Source organism: Cucumis sativus, chromosome 6 (assembly GCF_000004075.3).
Source record: "Cucumis sativus cultivar 9930 chromosome 6, Cucumber_9930_V3, whole genome shotgun sequence".
Taxonomy (NCBI): domain Eukaryota; kingdom Viridiplantae; phylum Streptophyta; class Magnoliopsida; order Cucurbitales; family Cucurbitaceae; genus Cucumis; species Cucumis sativus.
The window spans coordinates 12,688,442-12,708,074 of NC_026660.2; the positions used below are offsets into that span (position 1 = coordinate 12,688,442).

General features: G+C 31.2%; 4 protein-coding genes and 1 non-coding gene across 5 annotated transcripts; 3 read left to right on the plus strand and 2 right to left on the minus strand.

Annotated features, from left to right (window-relative positions):
• Window positions 1-2,782: 2,782 nt before the first annotated feature.
• Window positions 2,783-3,794, minus strand: LOC101220207. Its single transcript, XM_004143054.3, has 3 exons — window positions 3,573-3,794; window positions 3,329-3,491; window positions 2,783-3,243 (listed from the first exon to the last, which is right to left on the minus strand). The coding sequence occupies exons 1-3, from the start codon at window positions 3,695-3,697 to the stop codon at window positions 3,106-3,108; spliced, it is 426 nt and encodes a 141-aa protein (XP_004143102.1). The 5' UTR covers window positions 3,698-3,794; the 3' UTR covers window positions 2,783-3,105.
• Window positions 3,795-5,328: 1,534 nt separating this feature from the next.
• Window positions 5,329-10,864, plus strand: LOC101219970. Its single transcript, XM_011658863.2, has 7 exons — window positions 5,329-5,534; window positions 5,762-6,407; window positions 7,069-7,223; window positions 8,757-8,852; window positions 9,109-9,365; window positions 9,944-10,164; window positions 10,270-10,864. Exons 2-7 carry the CDS (start codon window positions 6,054-6,056, stop codon window positions 10,648-10,650), a joined length of 1,464 nt encoding a protein of 487 aa, XP_011657165.1. The 5' UTR covers window positions 5,329-5,534; window positions 5,762-6,053; the 3' UTR covers window positions 10,651-10,864.
• Window positions 10,865-11,543: 679 nt separating this feature from the next.
• On the minus strand, window positions 11,544-11,615 carry TRNAH-GUG. Its single transcript has one exon. It is a non-coding gene; the product is annotated as a tRNA-His (tRNA).
• A 3,881-nt stretch (window positions 11,616-15,496) lies between these two features.
• LOC101219727 (histone H4) lies at window positions 15,497-16,090 on the plus strand. The gene has a single exon (XM_004143052.3). It carries the CDS (start codon window positions 15,588-15,590, stop codon window positions 15,897-15,899), a length of 312 nt encoding a protein of 103 aa, XP_004143100.1. The 5' UTR covers window positions 15,497-15,587; the 3' UTR covers window positions 15,900-16,090.
• Window positions 16,091-18,069: 1,979 nt separating this feature from the next.
• On the plus strand, window positions 18,070-18,649 carry LOC101219490 (histone H4). Its single transcript, XM_004143051.3, has one exon. The coding sequence runs from the start codon at window positions 18,158-18,160 to the stop codon at window positions 18,467-18,469; it is 312 nt and encodes a 103-aa protein (XP_004143099.1). The 5' UTR covers window positions 18,070-18,157; the 3' UTR covers window positions 18,470-18,649.
• Window positions 18,650-19,633: the final 984 nt, after the last annotated feature.

Consider the following 19,633-nt stretch of genomic DNA (forward strand, 5'->3'; position numbering starts at 1 on the left):
GAATGTAATATGATAACCAAACCATTAGCACAGACATTCTTTTTCATATTTATTTTTTAAATGAATTCCCTACACTTTCTTTCCCATGAAATTTAATTTCTATATCCCTACTACTCTGTTGGTTTTTTTAATTAAAAGAAAATTCTCCTCCTTTCTAGATATAAATTTTCCAATTTGCAAATTGTTACAATAGTTTACATGGGACGACTTAATCCCAATATTGTTCAATTCAACCCTAAAAATCCCCTATTCAAACGTGCTCGATTACCTGAACCCCGAGCCACAGGGTTCTGTTATGACCTTCATACTCACGTTTATCAATTAATATTCCTAGTATTTATATCCTCTTTTCTCTTCTAAATTTTTAAACCTGGAGATAAAAGTGATGTCTATGCAACTGTGTTTTGAATTTTACTTGTGGACCTAGCCCCACAACTTATTTCCAACAATAATTTTCGTTCTCAACTCATGATTAATAACTCCAGATTTCAACTCCCAATTTTCTTTCTTAACTCATGACCAATAACTCGAGATTTCAACTTCCCTAACTTCTTCCTACTGGCTTCCTTCCATGAATCATTTCATACAAAACCTCAAAGTCGCTCAATTCTGATCTAATATCTATGTGGTGCCATCCACATAAGATGTCATTTTTAGTCTATTTGTTTCTATTTCTCTTTAAAATTTTAGTTAGTTTTGTTTTTCATCTTCTTTTTTTTTTTTTGTCTATTTTTACCATTTTTATTGACATCAATTTGAAGACTACATATATTTCAAAACACATATTTAAAATATCAAAATATTTTATTGATGTCAAAATATTTTACTGGTAAACCACTCATGATATCAACTATATATTTCAAGACACAATAGAATCAAAATTGGATTGAAATAATATATTAATTTAATATTTTAAAATTAATATTAAAATACAAAGATCGATAAAATGAGAACGGTGTCCTATACCCCTAATAAATTCAGCATTGTCTATATTTCTTTCACTAGTAAACACTCTCAAATTAGTGATAGTATAGAGAGCTCGTTGTCTGTAGCTGCATTCATTCTGTAGTTGCATTCTTACTTTCATCCTATATAGGTAGTTTTCATGTTATATTACCAGTCACATCTTACATGTGCAAATGTGACATATTGCCTTCTGTCCATAATATAATTGATTTATCATATCTATACATTTAAGATTTGTTCTCCCCCAAACTCGTTTTTTAAATGGAAGGTTGAAAACATATGTTTTGAGTGAAAGCAGTATCGTACATCTCCAATTATAACACTTAATTAACTATTTTCTTGTTTATGAGAAGGGTTATCATAATCTTTCCTTAATTCTCTCCCTTGTTCGTCAATTTCCTCAACCTTCCTTATTTCCTTATTCAATTTATATTTTGATCCCTTTTTATCTATAATTAATTCATTTAAATTTAAATACTATCTAATTTTTTTTTAATGGTGTTGAATTAAGTGATCGTACTTTTTCTTCACATTACGAAAACTAAAACAATTTATTAAGTATATAAAATTTATGCACTGAATTTAGAATATAGAATATGAAAACTAAAACGATTTAGTGAATATAGAATGTGAAAACTAAAACGATTTAATAAATTGAGTATATTTAAATCGATTTAGTAAATTAAGTAAACCAAAATTTATGTACTGAATTTTTACTAAATTAAATATACCAAACCAAAATTTATGTACTGTACTGAATTTTAAAAAAAATTAACAAATTAATCACGTAACTACTTTAATGAAAAATTTAATTCAAATTGTTTGACATGATAAATTAAATATACAAGTATATTAATTTTATAATATAGATTTTTGTATTAATTTTATAATGTAGATTTTTTTAATTACAAAATGTTGAAAAAGAAAATACTGTTTTATAACAACTATGATAAATTAAATATATGAAACTCTATGAATTTATTAATAATAATGATTTCAATTTACTACTCCCTTCGGTTTTTCGTTTGAATCAATAGTTAAATATATACAAATTGTATTGCATTTAGTATATCAATCCGTTTGAATCAACGGTTAAATTGCATTTAGTATTTCAATTAAAAAACATCGTCTTTAAGATGATTAAAAAACATAGTCGGTAAATTTTATATATATATTATTTGCACATTAAAGTTATAATATGAATTATATATATACACATAATTTGCACATTGAAGTTATAATATGAATTAAATATATATAGTTTGTATATTGAAGTTATAATATGAATTTACTTCAGAAAATTAATGCAACATACTTTCGTAATTTGATAAACTAATTTGTAATTTGGTAAATTAAATATAATACAAATTCTTTTAAAAAATAATAAATAATTTTCCACGTGCACACTGTCATAACACTTAACACTAAATTGTAGTAAGTATTTAGTAACTCCTCATACCACTAAATTATGGTAAGAATTTAGTAACTCTATCATAACACTAACACTAAATTATGGTAAAAATTTAGTAACTCTTTCCCTCCCCCAAACGCCTGCCCCAATCCCCACAGAAAAAGAAGCCTCCCCCTTTCCCACCCCAAAGGCCTCACCCAAACCCCACATAAAAAGAAACCTCCCCCAAACGCGACAGAAAAAGAAAAATGGTAGGAAAGTTCAATGTATTTATAAATAATTTGGTCCATTTTCTCTTTATTTAAGAAGTTACTACTAAAAAGAAATTTAAAAATGAGATTAGAGCAAAATATATATATATATATATATAGTTCTTTAATTAATTTCGAAGAATTCATGGTTTTCTTTTTTTCTATTGAACCACATCAACATGCATTAATGTCAAACGAGTAAGTTCTATCAAAAAGATTTATGGGGAGACTAAAATCAGACAATTCTTTTAAACCCAAATTGAATCACTCTCTCTTTCAACTTGATATCTAACGTCATCGGTAGAGGACTTGGACTAGGGTGTTTTGGTGTGTTTAGGACTCATACATTCAACTACTTTAATCATATTGAACTTGAAATCCATCCATAAACTGAAATTGAAATCACAGATTCATTCATACTTGTTAAGGTTAATTCATCTTCACTAAGGTTGAAGAAGAACACCACCACCCAGTGATTCAGCTCTGTTTTGGATGATTCACATGGCTACCCATCCGCACCACCATTCCATCAATATCCCGTACATAACCCACCTTCTGATTCCACTCTTTCCCCTCCGGCCGACTCACCTCCGCCGCACCATTCTCTACCGCCCGCTGTTTATTCAACCAAAATCTTCTCAGATCCCTATATTTCGATCTCAAATTACATACATGAATCCAAATGTGGCTTCTATTTTACCTGATACGCTGCATCCACATCCGAATAATCGATGCAGATCTCGATAGGGTTTCGTTCGCGATTTGAGGATGGGGTTTGAACTACGCCCGTCAGATCCTCTGTTTCGTGCTGGTGTATAGGTGTCAATGCGATTGTTGTTTCTCCGCTTACGAGCTCTCCCCACCTGTATCAAAAAGTTATTTGATCGATTTTTGCAGGCTTGAAGCCATTGAATTTTGGTTTAGGGCTTTTGTTTTTTATTTACCTGTTGGAATCGTCGAGGCGACGAACGGTGAAACCGAAGGCTTTGGAGTAGAAATCGACTGATTTAGCGACGTCTTGGACGTAGAGAATTATGTATGCGAGTGTTGGTTTGAGATTGGACGCCATTTTTTGTGGATTGAGAAAGCTCGAAGGGAGGGTTGGTGAGAGCTTGAGGATGAAGATGATGGATAATGCGAAGATGAGTCGTTATAGGGATGTGCAAGTTCGAACAATATAAAAATCGCACACGTGGAGGCCGATATGGAATGTGGAAATGTACACGTAGAACACTTGCATGTTGTTAGTCCACTGATTGGCGCCACGACGCATAGTGCATCGTCTTGCTTGTCTGTTTTCTAAACTAAACAAGCTAACTCTTAGCAAATAATTATCATAATAACAATCGTGGATTTTGTAAAATGTACAAATCACATTACTAACCTTTCAACAATGTGGTTGCTATACGTTTAGATGATATGTCTAAAATTTTAGAAAGATTACAATATTGAAACTTGTTGTCTCAATATTGTTTTTGAAAACAATATAAGCCGTTGTATATATCTGCATGCATCTCCTTTTTGCTTTATGCCTCTCTTTCTTGTCACTCTCAAATCAATAAACAATTAAATTGTTTTTAAAAATTGGTCAATATAACAAATTATGATTTGACTATTTAAAAAATTCTCTTATAAACAAGCTAACAATTTAGATTTGATATAAAAGGTAAATAATGGTAGTAGTCCTAATGGAAAAGTGTCAAAAGTAATATTTATTTAGGTACAAACAAAGCATACATCTAAGTGATATTCCTAAATTAATGCAATGAAAACATGAGATTGAAAATAGTTGGGCAAATACGGTCCCGAATTATTTTAGAACTGCATGTATATTATCGATTTGGATTTTTTTCGTGTCTTTTTCTCAAATAAAGTAGAAAGTTGAATTCAATATTGTTTTTTAGTAAATTGCAAAAACCACCTCTAACACTAGTTAGAATTATTTTCTTAAGTTTTTTTTTTAACCAAGCCGTCAAGCTTATCTAAGTTTTAAAATTAGACCTTCAAACTCATACATGTAATGATTCAATTTTTTATCATTTGTGAGTTTTTATTTTTATAATTATCATAAGTTTGAGGGTCTAATTTGAACATTTGTAGAAGTTTAAGAGCGTAGTTGTGTTTTTAGGAGCAATTTTTACAATTTGTCTCTTCTTCTAGATGTATAGCAAAAAGTTGGACCAACAAACTAATGAATCTATTTAAGTTGGTTTGATTATTCAGTTTTTTTGCTACACCTTTACCCTAAAGTAATCAATGAGTAACCTAGTTAATTATTTTATCTACTATTCATTTGCCAATGAAAAAATGCACATCTTCGTGTTTCAAATCCCATTGTTTATGTGATATATTAACACATAAATTTAATATATGAGACTACGAATTTATTGATGCGTGAGTGCAGTAAAATCTTCAATATTTATCTATTAATATGTGTATCATATTTAAAGTTATACAAATACGGAAACGAAGACTCCAAAAGTTACAACAATATAAACTTGAAGGTTTAAAATTTTATCATTCCAAGATCCAATTTAGTACCTAATTGTTAGTTTGATAATCAAGTTTTGAAGTTTAAAAAATGGATAGTTTAATTTCTACCATTAAAAATTTGAAGCCAATGAAAGTTAAGAACAAAAAAGTAAAGGCAAAACGTGGAAAAGGTCACGTGAGCTCCAACATCATCTTCTTTGAGTCTACGGATTCGCACCTTCTCCCGCAGATCTCCTTTTAGCCTCTTCTGTACCGACCGAACGGAAAATTAGGCGCCTAAAGGTCACGTGCATCCCTTTCCACCCTCCCGCTTTTTCCTCCCTTCACCCTCCAATTTTCCTCTCTCCGATTCTTCACTTTCCGACGTTAATGTCCTCCTCCGATTAGAAATTACGTCTCACTCTACTCCAAAGGTACTCCTCTTTCCCTTTTCCTTAATTCGCTGTTTCTCATTCACTTCTGAATTTCCAATTTCCTCGATGCTTCCTCCGTGGATCAATTTCCGTTGAGAGATTGCATAATTCCTGTTATTTTTTGTGATCTTCATCGATATATTCTTTCATTGTTTACTAATTTTTCGTTGTAATGCATTTGATCGTCTCACGGATGGACGTGTGGTAATTTCATTTCTGTTTTGTAGGTTGGTCTATATTCGGCAATGTTCATTTCTGAAGTCTGTACAGTTATCGTCCGTTCATGGTTTTTCTACGGGTGATACACGAGGATTCTTTTTCTTTTTATTTAATGGCGGTTCTTCCTTTTTTGTCATCCTGTAAATGTGTTTTTCATAATACTTTGCTCTATATATATAGTTATTTTGTGTAGGATCCAGTAGCTTTGTAGTAATTTTAGGAAAAAGGATAGCCGATCATTTTGTCTCTACAACGGTGCTATTGTCTGAATAATAGTTTGGAAATTTATAATACTTTTCAATGGAAGGCACGTTACAGAGTTCAGGATCAGGCATGACATCTGAAATGGATGTTAGTGGTGGAAAAAGAAAACTTCGAAGATGCTTTATTGGTATTTCTCACTCAAAAGCATTGTCAAGGAATGCTATTTGTAGTGTAACTTCACTTAGACAGAGCAGAATTGCTAACGGTGCAGTTGGTCAGGCGACATTTTTCTTGCTCAAAATTATTGCGCTGGAGACAGTTCGAAGATTCTCAAAGTCTAGGTGTCCTTTTGCTTGGCGAGGTCTTCAAGCTCTACAGATATTTTGCTACCCACCATTTAAATGGATTCAGAGATGGGCACCTTTCAGAGGTTTAGTCAAAGGCATGCAGGTCCGTGCTGTTAACTTCTCCTTGATTTATTATGACCTTCATATTAGAATTCGATGGACAAACCTAGGTAGTATACCCATATGATCTTCAAGTACTTGATCAAATGTTTGCTGGCCTGTTATGTGTGAACAAAAAATAGAGCGTATGTCTTGAGGATTTACCCTAATTAAACATGTCTATATTTTCAAGCTCACACGACTTTATTGATTGTAAGGTGTTGATTTGTGTTTACTATTATGTGCAACATGTGTATTAGGCATGTTCACTTTTATGCCTTCATATGTCATAAACTTCTCCTTGGGGAGTGTAGACCCTATTCTCCACTGGACATGATAATGAGGAGTTCTTACTAGTTACCACACTTGGCCTGTCTTCAAAATAATGGTTCAATCGTGGAACTAAAGGCTATGCTAATTTATAAAATATGGACTAGAACCTAGTCGTTCCTTCCCAACTCAAAACTTCACTTCCTTTCCACTTTTACTTCTGCAAGCATGTTCAAGATCTACTTCCCCCAGTTGCTTTTGTCAAGATGGCAAGATGTGCAGTCACGGGTCACCTGAACTTTGGATTACTAACGAATGATTCCTGTTCTTCCCGTCTTAAATTCTTAATATACACCTTTTCTTCCACAACTTATATATTACCTTTATTTTTCCAGATGTTGTCAAAGCCACTACTTGTCCTATCAATAGCAACATCGCTCTCTGACCAGTCAGAGTCTATGGGGGGAAGCTCAGATGGTATCAATGATTCCCCTTCATGTTCTGAAATGCACTCAGAACTATCCTCTGAAAACTCTTCTACAGATGCAAGGTACTGTAATGAGATGGCACCAGGGTGCTTGACTTTTTCATTTTAGATTAATATTCTGAAAGGCCCTTCATTGTTTTTACTATGGTCTACAAGTAGAATAAAAAATTAAAGGTTGGCTGATATGTCAGGCGTTCCAATATTTCAATGTGTGTGATATATCTATACAGAGAGAAAGTATTGCTTCCTCAATGTCGATGACATGTTGACATTCTCAAAATGTTAATGACATAAGACATGTCAACCATTGTATCAATTCCTTGTCAACAGACAACTAAATTTTCTTTACTTGCATGTGCTGTTAAGCTGAAACCCCATAGCGTATGCCCACTCAGCAGTCCTCAGTGACCAAAGAAATGTGAGGTTCAGGTATTATGAGATATGAGAAGCCTTTACCTCCAACATGGTTTTCGATAGGGGATAGAACCCGCATCTCGTCATTGTCCTGTTTACTTTTTCTACCTTGTCCATCTGCTTTCTCCGTCCTTTCCTCCCCTATCATCCTGCCCTCTCCATCAGTTCTCTATTTTCTCTCTTCATTTTACTATCTCTCTTTTCACGATTAGATCTATGCCTGTATAATGTATTCTTAACTCTTCTATTCTTTCACTGCCGTAATTACTCGCACGCTATTTTTTCTCATAATCTTTGGATATTCAATATATTTGTTAATATGTAATGTATATAATTTATTTGAAATTAACGTACTATCGCTCCCCTTAAATTGAGTCTTATTCCATTTTATTCTCTATACTTTCAAGTTAGATCTACAAGTTAGTCATTTTACTTTCAAGAAATGTTAAAATTAGTCCTTATTGTTAGTTGGAGGTTGATGGTTATCAGGGCTTGGTGAAATAATGAGAATAATTTTCATTCAAGAAAAGATAAGGTCAATGTCCATCCAAAATGTATGGTGGGAGGACTAATTTGAATGTACAATGCCTTCAATATGTGTAAGTGTGTGGCTAAAATAGCACAAATCCCAACATAATGGACTAAAATGATATTAACCTTTATTTAAATGTAAACGTTAACAATATTTCATCATGTATGTGAATTTCATTAGTCCATTTTGATTCTTATCTCTCTCTTTCTTCCCGTCACTTCAACACATTTTTATTCCTTTTCAGGTATGTAATCATATCATAAAATATTTCAGTTTTTCTTTTTCAAATAGTGTATAAGTTTAAGGTTCTGGCTTTCAAAGTATTTAAAAGATTGAATTGTAGCCAGCTAACGAGGAAGTTCCATTATTGATTCCAGCAATTTTTATTTCTGTGGTTTCTCAAGATTTTTTAGAATACCTCCATTAGTTCTATTAATACTTCTTGTAAAATTAAACCTTGGCATGTTCCATATCGTCATCGATATTCTGTGTAACATTTTATTCTCCAATTTCCAACATTTCAGGAGTGCTATCTCTAATCAAATTTTGATGATCTCTTTAGAATCTTTTGTTTAACTTCCCCTCACGACTTTCCCATGTTCTGTAATCTCTGCACTCTGTTAACTTTTAATAGTTCACATGGTTTGCAGTACCTGTGACGAGGCTCCACAGAGTTGTGAATCTGAAAATTTGTTGGTTCGTCTCTCTAAAGAGCTGGAAAGTCAGGGCTTCAGTTTGCCAGAAAGGTAATTTTTTATTTGATTTGTTGAAGGTTGTTGTACCTGCTGTTGACTGAAAAGCTCAACTGAAGTTTTAGCCTTTAAATTTGTATGATTTAATGTGGAGAACTATGTTGATACTAACAACTTTATGCGTCTGACTTAGTTTAACTTGACTGTGTGTTTGTGTGTATTTTGGTGGTTGTTATTTTATTAGTGGGATTCTGCATGTATTCATGGGCTTCTCTTAATGCGCTATGTACCACATTCTTCTTTCAAACAGACTTAATGAAGATGAGCTTCAAAGATTCTATACAGCTGCTAATGGTGACTTTACATTATTGTTATCTTCTATTAAGAAGACAATTCGTTGGAGAGAAAACTACAAAATTCTCTCATCTTCAGAGCTTGACATGTGGTCACACATGGTTTTTTGGCATGGATTTGATCTGAAGCACAGACCTTGTCTCATTGTACGGCTTGGGCTAGCTTGCATGAGCTTGTCATCTGAAGACAGACCCCGTTTTACACAGGCCATCAGTATGTCTCTTTATTTTATCAACAAACTTAAAACAGTTTCCATCCATGTAACTTCTATGTCTCCACCCTATTTCTTAGAAATCTCGTTCGTTCACAGAGGAGGAGCATTTTACTTGCTTGATTCTTTTAGGGTTAACTTTTTCATAACATCTCTAAGTTGCTGAAATTTCGAAGTTTTTAGCTGCAGATGGGTGTTCTTTTAACGATCTATTGAGTGTTAGAGAGCTAGTTCCGATTAAAACTTACTGTTGCTAGAGGTTGATTATATTGATCTCATAATTTCTAACAAGAATCTTGATTACTTTTAAACTTTTGTTTGGCAATATCAACCAAATTACAGAAAAAACTGTTTCTGATTCGAGTATTTTGATGGTTTAGCATTCAGCATGGCTCTTACATGTTACATCGTTAATTATGTGATTTACTTTCCATCTTATGATTGTTGTTTAGCGTGTTGGCTGTACAATAGACTATTTTTAATTCGTTCTTTACCTTCCAAAGGAACACTGTTTCTTTTCTTCTAGTTCTCCTGCTTTATTCAGTTATCTTTAGGTAAAACTAAAATGCTGTAATTGCAGTATCTCAGGTAGAACACGGAGTCGTCGAGTTAGTCGATGCAGAAAATCCCCAAATAACTGTTTTAGTGGATTGTGAAGGATTAACTCCTTTTAAAGTTCCCATGCAAATGATGAGATATTGTTCCTCCCTTCTGCAAGATCACTTCCCTAATCGTCTCGGCTGTTTGTTCGTCATTCGGCTTCCTCCAGTCGTCCGTCTTCTTGCTCAAACTTTTATTCAAGTAAGATTATCCTCCAGCTTTTGCACTTTGTTTTTCTTTCCGGATAATTTGATTATGAATCAATTATTTGCAGTTGTGCTTAACAAATGGTGATTTCTCTTTCAGATTTTGAAACCTGTTACCCGGAAAAAGTTGAAAATTGAGGGAGAGACTACATATCAAAAAGTTCTTTCCGAGTACCTAGAAACGCTTCCTAGATATCTTGGTGGCAAATGTTCCTGCACTAGATGTTCACAAATAGATTTCCATGATATACCCCGATTGAATACAACCGAGACGGTAAACAGAGAGTTGATAGCTGATGGAATTCATGGAAACAACACAATTTTACCGTCTCAAATGGTGTATGAGTTTGATAATCACCTGCATGAAAACTTCGATCAAATGGTAAGAACTGGCGTGATAAGTGTCCTTATGTTATGGGCTTTTGTAGCCGTTATTGTCAGTGCGTATGATCCCGAAAACCGATTCTTTTTTCCTTTATGATGAAGGAACGGCCAAGTGGAAGTTGAAGGAAAAAGAAAAGGAAAAGGAAAAGGAAGGGATTATTCTCATACGTGTTTAATAATGAATGATATTGTTGTATCGTTGATAGTTCATGAATTTGTTGCAGCAGATTAGGAATATTGGACTTCCAATGTGTATTTATTTACGCTTCATAATTTCAAATAATTGAATTAAAAGGGTGTCTAACTTGGTATTTTCGTTGGGCAAATTACATAAACTAAACCACCATATTTAAGTAGGTGAGTTACAATTATATCCTTAGATATTGAAAATTAAACCTACAAATTACATAAATATTAAAATTTGATCAGTTATAAATCGTAATATTTGTATAAGTTTAAGAATTTAATTTTTATTATTTATGAGATTAATATCTATGAATTTACTAAGTTTGAAAGTCAAATTTTATCCTCAATTTTTCATTTCTTAAGTTGTTTTTAAAACCATTTTTAAAGGCTTTTGTTGTCAAATTTATAGAAACATTTTGTATAAGATAATAATAGGCATTATTTACAACGTTACGTTTTTTTATCATTCTTTTTATGTACTTGGGTAGATACGTTTATGAAGATAATGTCTATGAATTATATATAAACCCTTTAAGTTTCAAAATCTCAATGATAACGTGGATGAATTATATATAACCTTCAAGTTTCAAAAACCCAAAAAATGAAAACTTTTAAAGTTATATGTAAGAAGAATTAATTGCAAATGAATAATAGACGGAAACGTATGAAAGATTTTCAATTTGATTACAAAAATATGTAAACAAGTGTCAACAAAAACAATAGAAACATGTATTAATTAAGTTGGCATATCAATAAAATGAAAACGATCTATCAAAAGAAATGAAAACAAACGAACAAAATTAATGTGGCTGCTGGGATTCGAGCCCAGGTCTCCACGGCCACAACGTGGAATTCTCACCACTAAACTACAGCCACAATGTGTGACTAGTATCTATACGCTAACAATTTAAAATGAGACAAATGGTTATAATCCAAATGGATCAACATCAATTTCTTTTTTTATTTAATTTTTAAAAACCCACCCACAATTAAAAAAAAAAGTTAAGTTGAAAAATAGAGTGGAAACAAAGCATACATCTCCAAAACATAAATAAATAAATTAGCAATATTTATTGACTACTTATCAATTTAATTAATATAATAAATACGTAGTCCGATCACTCAAATATATAAGCTATGCCATGGAATCATTTTTGTTAAATAGGTTAATGGAATCTTTAGGTCAACAACCATAATAAGCTTTTTAAACAAGTTTTCATGACTAAAACATCCGTTTTCAAAGGTCTATGGACCAAAATAAAACAAGATATAAAGTTTAGGGATTAAGATAAGATTTAAACCTAATATTATTTATTTCTTATTAAGCCATACTTACGATAATAATAATTGAGTTACGCCTCTCTTGTTTTCACGTGATTAATTGGGATTTTTTTTGGAGGTAAATTTATATAAATTTAGTTAGTTTACAAAATATTGTAGTTTAAAAAATATTTATTTAAACATTGTAGATTTGTACTCTCTTATGTCTTGGGTTCAACCTAAGACATCGGAGAAAGTATAAGAAGGTTCTCTTCACCAAAATACTTTTCTCTCATTCTTTTTTTTTTTTCAATGTCGGGTTTTCAATCTAAGACGACCTTGCCTTCTTTTTTTAATATTTAAATATGTAAATTTAAATAATTACATAATGAGGATCTTTTGCTTTTCAAATCAAACCATATTGAAATTTGAATTGTATTTTATCTTTCAATCATTTGTCACGAATTATTATAATTGTATTTTTACTTATTACAAATATGATTGTTGAACAGTTCTTTTAATAATGACCTATAACTAACAAAATTAAATGTAAATTAAAATATCTATTAATAATCAAATTAAATTTATTTAAAAGATAAAATAAAATAAATGTATTCCACACAGCCTGGAGGTTATCGATTTTGAGCTACTTATCACTGTTGACTCTGAACTTTTGTGTTGTCTTGGCTCCTCTTGATTCTATGATTCTTGTTGGTACTCTTGTTGATATGAAACTTGTACAGGTGCTTCATAGTACAAATATTCGGACCCCTGAATCATAATATCACTACAAGGATAATGAGTATTCCCGACGCAGTAATGTATTAGAAAAATGAAAAAAAAAAAACATTGGCAAAAGTTCTCTTGACATCAGAAATAACTTCGTCAGCCAAAAAGTCGAAAGTAAAACGTCGAGAGAACTTTGGCCGACTCGCTAAAGGAACGACGTCAGGTATGTATTATCCCCAACGTCGTTGATGTCGGCGTAAAGATTACGTCGACAATGGGGTAAGCCTGACATCACCTCCTCAGGTTAGATAATGATGTCTCGAGCGACATCGGAAAAAGGTTTCTTCGATGTCATGGAAAAGACTTCGAGGGAAAAATCTTATGCCGACGTATAATATGCTTTGAGATAAATTTGTATATATTTTGTAAATTTATTTTATTATTATATTGTTATTTTTTTGTTATTATGAGTAATAAGTTTTGGTTATGCTTCGAAAGGCAACCATTAAAATGTATAAAAAATTATTATAATAAAAATTACAATTACAAAATTGAATTGGGTAGGTTGATTATCTAGGTAGTAGATGATCATTTGCATGTACAAGTTGTGGAGTTGTTGTAGAAAATCTTTCCCAAAGCTCATATTTAAAGAAGTATCAACGGATCAACAATTTTACGAACATCGCGCTTCGAAGTTTTGCATAAAGATTTAATTTATCTTCAATTTTAAAAGTCTCATCTTTGGGATTTTTTTTTATATAGTATATATCTAATTTTAAAACCTGACTTAATATTAAGGGCTCATTTCAACGTTTATATGATTTTTAATATACGAGCCCAAAATATGATAGATTTAGTAGTATCTCTTTATAACTTATTATCATAAAAATAAAATTATAGATCCACTACTAACATGTAAAACCCTAAACTGTTGTAATATACATTTAACATAATTTTAATATCAAAATTAAAGGATAGATCTACTAATAATAATATTAATAATATGCTTCTAATTAATAATTTTCTTATTATAATATTATAGATCAATATTAAATGAAGAGAAACTTACAAACTCAATAATAATTATACTTTTTACTCAAATTATTGATGATTCTTCTCTTTTTATTATTTTTTATATTAATTCAATCCAATATAACTATATATATTATTAAGAATTATTTTTCTTTAACAAGAAATTAAAGTATTAAAACAACCTTATTATTTTAATCCATGCAAAAAAGAAAATTTTAAAACATATTTATTATTTTATTCAATTTTTAAAACATATTTATTATTTTATTCAATTTTTAAAACATATTTATTATTTTATTCTTCGTTATCCATCTCAAATACGTAGGTAAAAGAAAATGAAAGATTGATTTAATTTATTTTATTATTTTATTCTTCTTCTGTTTGGTGTTTGTAAAAATTACAAATTTAAACATTTGTGTTTTGATTTTTTTTAGTTCATGTATATTCCACAAATTTGACAATTTAATTTAATAGAGTAATTTACTTGAGGTGTGTTAATGAATACTATCGATGAATCATATATTGCCAAATCATCACAACGAAAAGTACAAGTTATTTGTCAAAATTAAAGTGGACGAGGTAAAGTAACTAAAGTCGTTTGAACCCAAAATTCAAATCTCGTTATAGAAGCTTTGGCCAAATAAAAGAATCGAAGACAAACTTTAACCTCAAACCCACTGTACGAAAGATCAAAAATCAAATTGCCCCAAACCCACGAAAGATAAAAAAAAAAGGTCTTTACAAATAGAGGTCTTACCCCTTTATTTTGAGGAGGTTGGAAGAATTAAAAGCCAGCGCTATATGAAAGTTGAAGTTCTAAATATTGAAAATTCAAGGATACAAAGAATATAACTCTCAGTTTTTGGAGACTAATGATGTGTTTGGATTTTTAAGTGTATTTTAAACTTTAAACAACTTTTAAGAAAAATAGTTTAAACAAAAAATAAAATCTTGAAAAATAATTATTTTTCTTAATTTAATCCAAACAAACATTTAAAATATAAATACGTGAAGAATATGAATTTTAAATTCGATCCAAGACGATTGATAAGCTAGAGACCGATCCAAACTAATCAACAAAATCAATTAGTGTAAGAATCAATTATTCAAAATAACTTAATAAAGTTTTCGAAAGAAAAAAGAAAAAAAGAAAAAATATTAAATATTATACAGAAACAATACAAATACAAATTCATTCTACCAATTAAATTTCTTCAAAAATTAGGTCAAAATATGACGTTTTTTAACTAGTTAGTAGAATACTTGTTTTGTTTTTTAAATTTATTTCATAATTGGAATAGTTAGTTAGTAAAATGAAAACTATACAATAAATAAGTTGTAATAAACAAGTGTGATTTAATCCAAAAAAAACTCCTCAATTAAGACTAAATTTATAATTTAAATTAATTATAATAAATGTATAATTTTGAGTACAAAACAATAAACAAAAGGGTCAGAAGAATAGCAATATTACGTTGGAAATACCAAAGGGGAGTTTGCAAAATATACAAACTGAGACTTCTTTCAAAATTGGGCCTTCCCGCGGCCCGATATGGTAATTACACCTCTGCCCGCCCAAACAAAAATTCACTTTTCATTCCAAAACCACGATCCGCAAACTTATCACGCGGATCGATATCCACAACCGTTGATTAATTTAAAATCCGACGGACGACGTGTTTCTCGAATGAAACATAAAGAAACAAAGCTTCAAATTTCCCCTTTCCATAAATTCCATAAATTCCCCAAGTCCCCACCTCTTGCCACCAACATCAAATTTTGAGATCCACCCTTTAACGATTCGTTTCCCAAATTTCAGTTGAAGCAATGTCTGGACGAGGTAAGGGAGGCAAGGGATTGGGAAAAGGAGGAGCAAAGCGTCACAGGAAGGTTTTGCGAGATAACATTCAGGGCATTACAAAGCCTGCAATTCGTCGTTTGGCTCGTAGAGGTGGTGTGAAGCGTATCAGTGGATTGATCTATGAAGAAACCAGAGGGGTTTTGAAGATTTTCCTTGAGAATGTGATTCGTGATGCTGTTACCTACACAGAGCATGCTAGGAGAAAAACGGTGACTGCCATGGATGTGGTTTATGCTTTGAAAAGGCAGGGAAGGACCTTGTATGGTTTTGGAGGTTAAGTTGTAGGTTGATTTTACGAATGATTGTATATCTGGATTTTGGATTTAACGTCATTGATGTTCATGTTCATGTTCTGTTAGAGAAATTTGGAACTTATTTACTGTTCTTGCAATGAAATTCTAGTTGATCATGTACTTACTGTCTCCAGTTTCTTTTTACTTTATATATGAATATTTACTGAGCATTGATCATCGGATAGAAAGTTTCCCTTACCTAAGATGTGTTGCATTCATTATGTTTGCGAGATGGTAAATGCAAAGCTTAAGTGTAAAATCTGTAAAATTTGTATTTAAATATATTGAAACTAAAAATTTAAGGTCTAAATTGATGCACCACCACAATTTTAGTTGTTAAACTTTATTTCTTAAAAACGCTATTAACTTATAAATACAACTACAATAGATATGATATTGAGTCTGTTGGGTGTTTGTCAAAATTACATATTTGGACTTTTGTGGTTTTATTTTTTTTTAATCTAGGTATATTTCATAAATTTCGATTTTTTATTTAATAAAGTAATTGGATTTTAGAAAGTTTGTATTTGTTAGAGACTTAGATTGATAGACCTTTTTCATGTTGATTTTGGAAAATTAAGTTAAACCCAATTTTATATGTTGGTTACTAAATTTATTTGAGGTGTGGTGAACGAATAATTTCGATGAATCACAAATTGTCAAGTCGTCTTAACGAAAAGTTTAAATTATTTGCGATAATTTAAATTGGATGAGTTTGAGTAACTAAGGTCGTTTGAATCCAATTTAAGCCTATATCAAAAATTTTGGTTGAAGAAAAGAGTCGAAGACCAACTTTGGCCTCGAACTCACTACACGAAAAGATGTAAAATCAAATCACCTCAAACCCATAAAATATTCATCAAAAGTCTTTATAAATAGAGGTTTTACTTCTTTACTTTGACGAGGTTGGAAGAATTAAAAAGCCAATACTATACGAAATTTGAAGTTCTAAGTATTTAAATTTTAAAGATATGAGGAATATAACTTATCTTAAACTATAAAGACGAAGCTCTAAAACTCTCAAATTTCAAAAACTAAAACTATAAATATATACCTGAAGAATATGAATTTTAAAGTCAACCTAAGACAATTAATGAATCAGAGACTGATGTAAACTAATTAACAAAATCAACTAGTCTATTTAAGGATTAAACTCAACATTTTTAAAGAAAAAATAAACAAACAAAAATAAAAGTACAAATTCATTATATAAATTAAATTTATTAAAATATTACGTCAAAATATGGTGCTCTTTAACAAGTAAAAATACTTTTTAAATAGAAAAATCGTTAAAAATAGCAAATTTGACAAATTTTCTTTTAAAAAACAGCAAACTTTTCAGATTTTATCAATAATAAACATAGATAATCACATATATGATTTTATCAGTGACATTGATAGACACCGACAAAAGTCCATTAATAATAAATTGAAAATTGTGTTACACTTTATAAATATTTTAATTTATTTGACTATTTTTAACTATGCCTTTTTAAATAGTTTTTTTTTAAAATTTAATCCCTAATTCGAGTAATTGGTCAGTAGAATGAAAACTACACAAAATAAGTTGAGTTAATCCAAAAAAGTTTATAAAAAAATCCCCCAAAATTTATAATTTAATTTAATTATATAATCTAATAATTCCAAATTTTGTAATTAAATTCAAAATAATTAAATATATAACAACATTTTAAAAATTTTACGAATATAACAGAATTTATCAAATTCTATCAATGATAGAATCTATCACTAATAGACCATGTTATATATATTGATTTATCATTTAGAGATCATACAAGTCTATCAAAAATAGTTTTACTATATTTATAATTTTTCTTAAAATATTGCTACGTTTTTAATTATTATTTATAAAATAGTGATCAATTATAAAACAAATAAATAAACTTTTCGAAAACTAAAACCGTAAAATATACAAATGGAAACTTCTTTCGAAATTGGGCCTTCCCGCGGCCCGATATGGTAATTACACGGATGCCCGCCAAAAGAAAATTTCACTTTTCATTCCAAAACCACAATCCGCAAACATATCACGCGGATCGACATCCACAACCGTCGATTAATTTAAAATCCAATAGACGACGTGTTTCCTCGAATGAAACATAAAGAAACAAAGCTTCAAATTTCCCCTTAAATAAATTTCCCTAATCCCCACCCCTCGCCACCAACATCAAATTTTAAGATCCACCCTTTAGCGATTCGTTCCCCAATTTTCAGTTGAAGCAATGTCTGGACGAGGTAAGGGAGGCAAGGGATTGGGAAAAGGAGGAGCAAAGCGTCACAGGAAGGTTTTGCGAGATAACATTCAGGGCATTACAAAGCCTGCTATTCGTCGTTTGGCTCGTAGAGGTGGTGTGAAGCGTATCAGTGGATTGATCTATGAAGAAACCAGAGGGGTTTTGAAGATTTTCCTTGAGAATGTGATTCGTGATGCTGTTACCTACACAGAGCACGCCAGGAGAAAGACGGTGACTGCCATGGATGTGGTTTATGCTTTGAAAAGGCAGGGAAGAACCTTGTATGGTTTTGGAGGTTAGGTTGATTGTACGAATGATTGTATATCTGGGGTTTGGATTTAACGTCATTGATGTTCATGTTCATGTTCTGTTAGAGAAATTTGGAAGTAATTTACTGTTCTTGCAATGAAATTATAGTTAATCATGTACTTACTGTCTTCAGTTTCTTTTTACTTTATATATGAATATTTACTGAGCATTGATCATTGGGTAGAAAGTATATAACTATTTGGCTTGTTGTAATGTTTTATTCATAGAAACGACGATAAAAAACAAATTAATAGTTCACGCTAGAAGGATATCACATTTTTTTTTCTTTCGATTTCCTGATGCTAATTTGTTGGGTGACTTTGTAGTTATTACTATCTCAATTAATTTTGTTTTTATGTTTGAATCTTGATCATTAACTATATATATTCTTCGAGACTTGGATGTATTTATGGAACAAACCCGATCCAACTTTGGATCGAAGAAGCCATGTAACACCCAATTTCTTAAATTATTTACGTTTTAGTATATGAACTAAATAAATTGATTGGTGGGTAATGTAGCTTCTCTTCAAGAAAAACTAAATGATTACAACCCCGCTTCTGCTTGATAGCTATGAATAATCTGAGTCCTTAAAAGAGATAGAATGTGAAGGTTGAGAGGATGTTGGACTTATTATCGAGAGGATGGTTGGTGGATGAACAGCTTCAAATGAGATATCTTGTTTGCCCTTATTTGTTTGGTTTATTATTTAACTTGTCAATGGATGACTTGTTGGCGTGTTGTGTGTCCATTCTGTTTTCTAGTCTTTTTCTTGTTCAAAATTGATGGGGGTAGCGCAGTGTTGAAGGGATTGAAGTCTAGACGACCCTTTTTAATTGGCAAGAAGCAGGTTCATTGTGGTGGAGCATAGATTCAAATATGGACTCCCTCCACAGTTTCAAAAGGTGTGCAGGTTGATGCTGTTAACATATCATTTATCTTTCCAAGCCGTTTTTTATTCTTATCATTATTTTGTCAAATAAGACCATCTAGCTTTACTAATGTAACACTTGTATACATCAGCTTTCATTTTTAATCTGGTCCTTTATGTTATCTTTCGAAATTTGCTGGCCTTGCAACTCATCTTTACTTTGTTCTGTGTATATCTGGTATGCAAGCTATGGCTTGTTCGTTTTCTGAAGGGATTGAAGTCTA

Coding starts and splice junctions, on each gene's coding strand:
- LOC101219970 (XM_011658863.2), top strand. CDS start 6,054: ATGGAAGGCACGTTACAGAGTTCAGGATCAGGCATGACATCTGAAATG. Junction 9,366..9,943: donor CCGTTTTACACAGGCCATCA/GTATGTCTCTTT, acceptor CTGTAATTGCAG/TATCTCAGGTAGAACACGGA. Junction 10,165..10,269: donor TTGCTCAAACTTTTATTCAA/GTAAGATTATCC, acceptor TTTCTCTTTCAG/ATTTTGAAACCTGTTACCCG.
- LOC101219727 (XM_004143052.3), top strand. CDS start 15,588: ATGTCTGGACGAGGTAAGGGAGGCAAGGGATTGGGAAAAGGAGGAGCA.
- LOC101219490 (XM_004143051.3), top strand. CDS start 18,158: ATGTCTGGACGAGGTAAGGGAGGCAAGGGATTGGGAAAAGGAGGAGCA.
- LOC101220207 (XM_004143054.3), bottom strand. CDS start 3,697: ATGGCGTCCAATCTCAAACCAACACTCGCATACATAATTCTCTACGTC. Junction 3,492..3,572: donor CGCCTCGACGATTCCAACAG/GTAAATAAAAAA, acceptor TTTTTGATACAG/GTGGGGAGAGCTCGTAAGCG. Junction 3,244..3,328: donor ATGTGGATGCAGCGTATCAG/GTAAAATAGAAG, acceptor TTGAATAAACAG/CGGGCGGTAGAGAATGGTGC.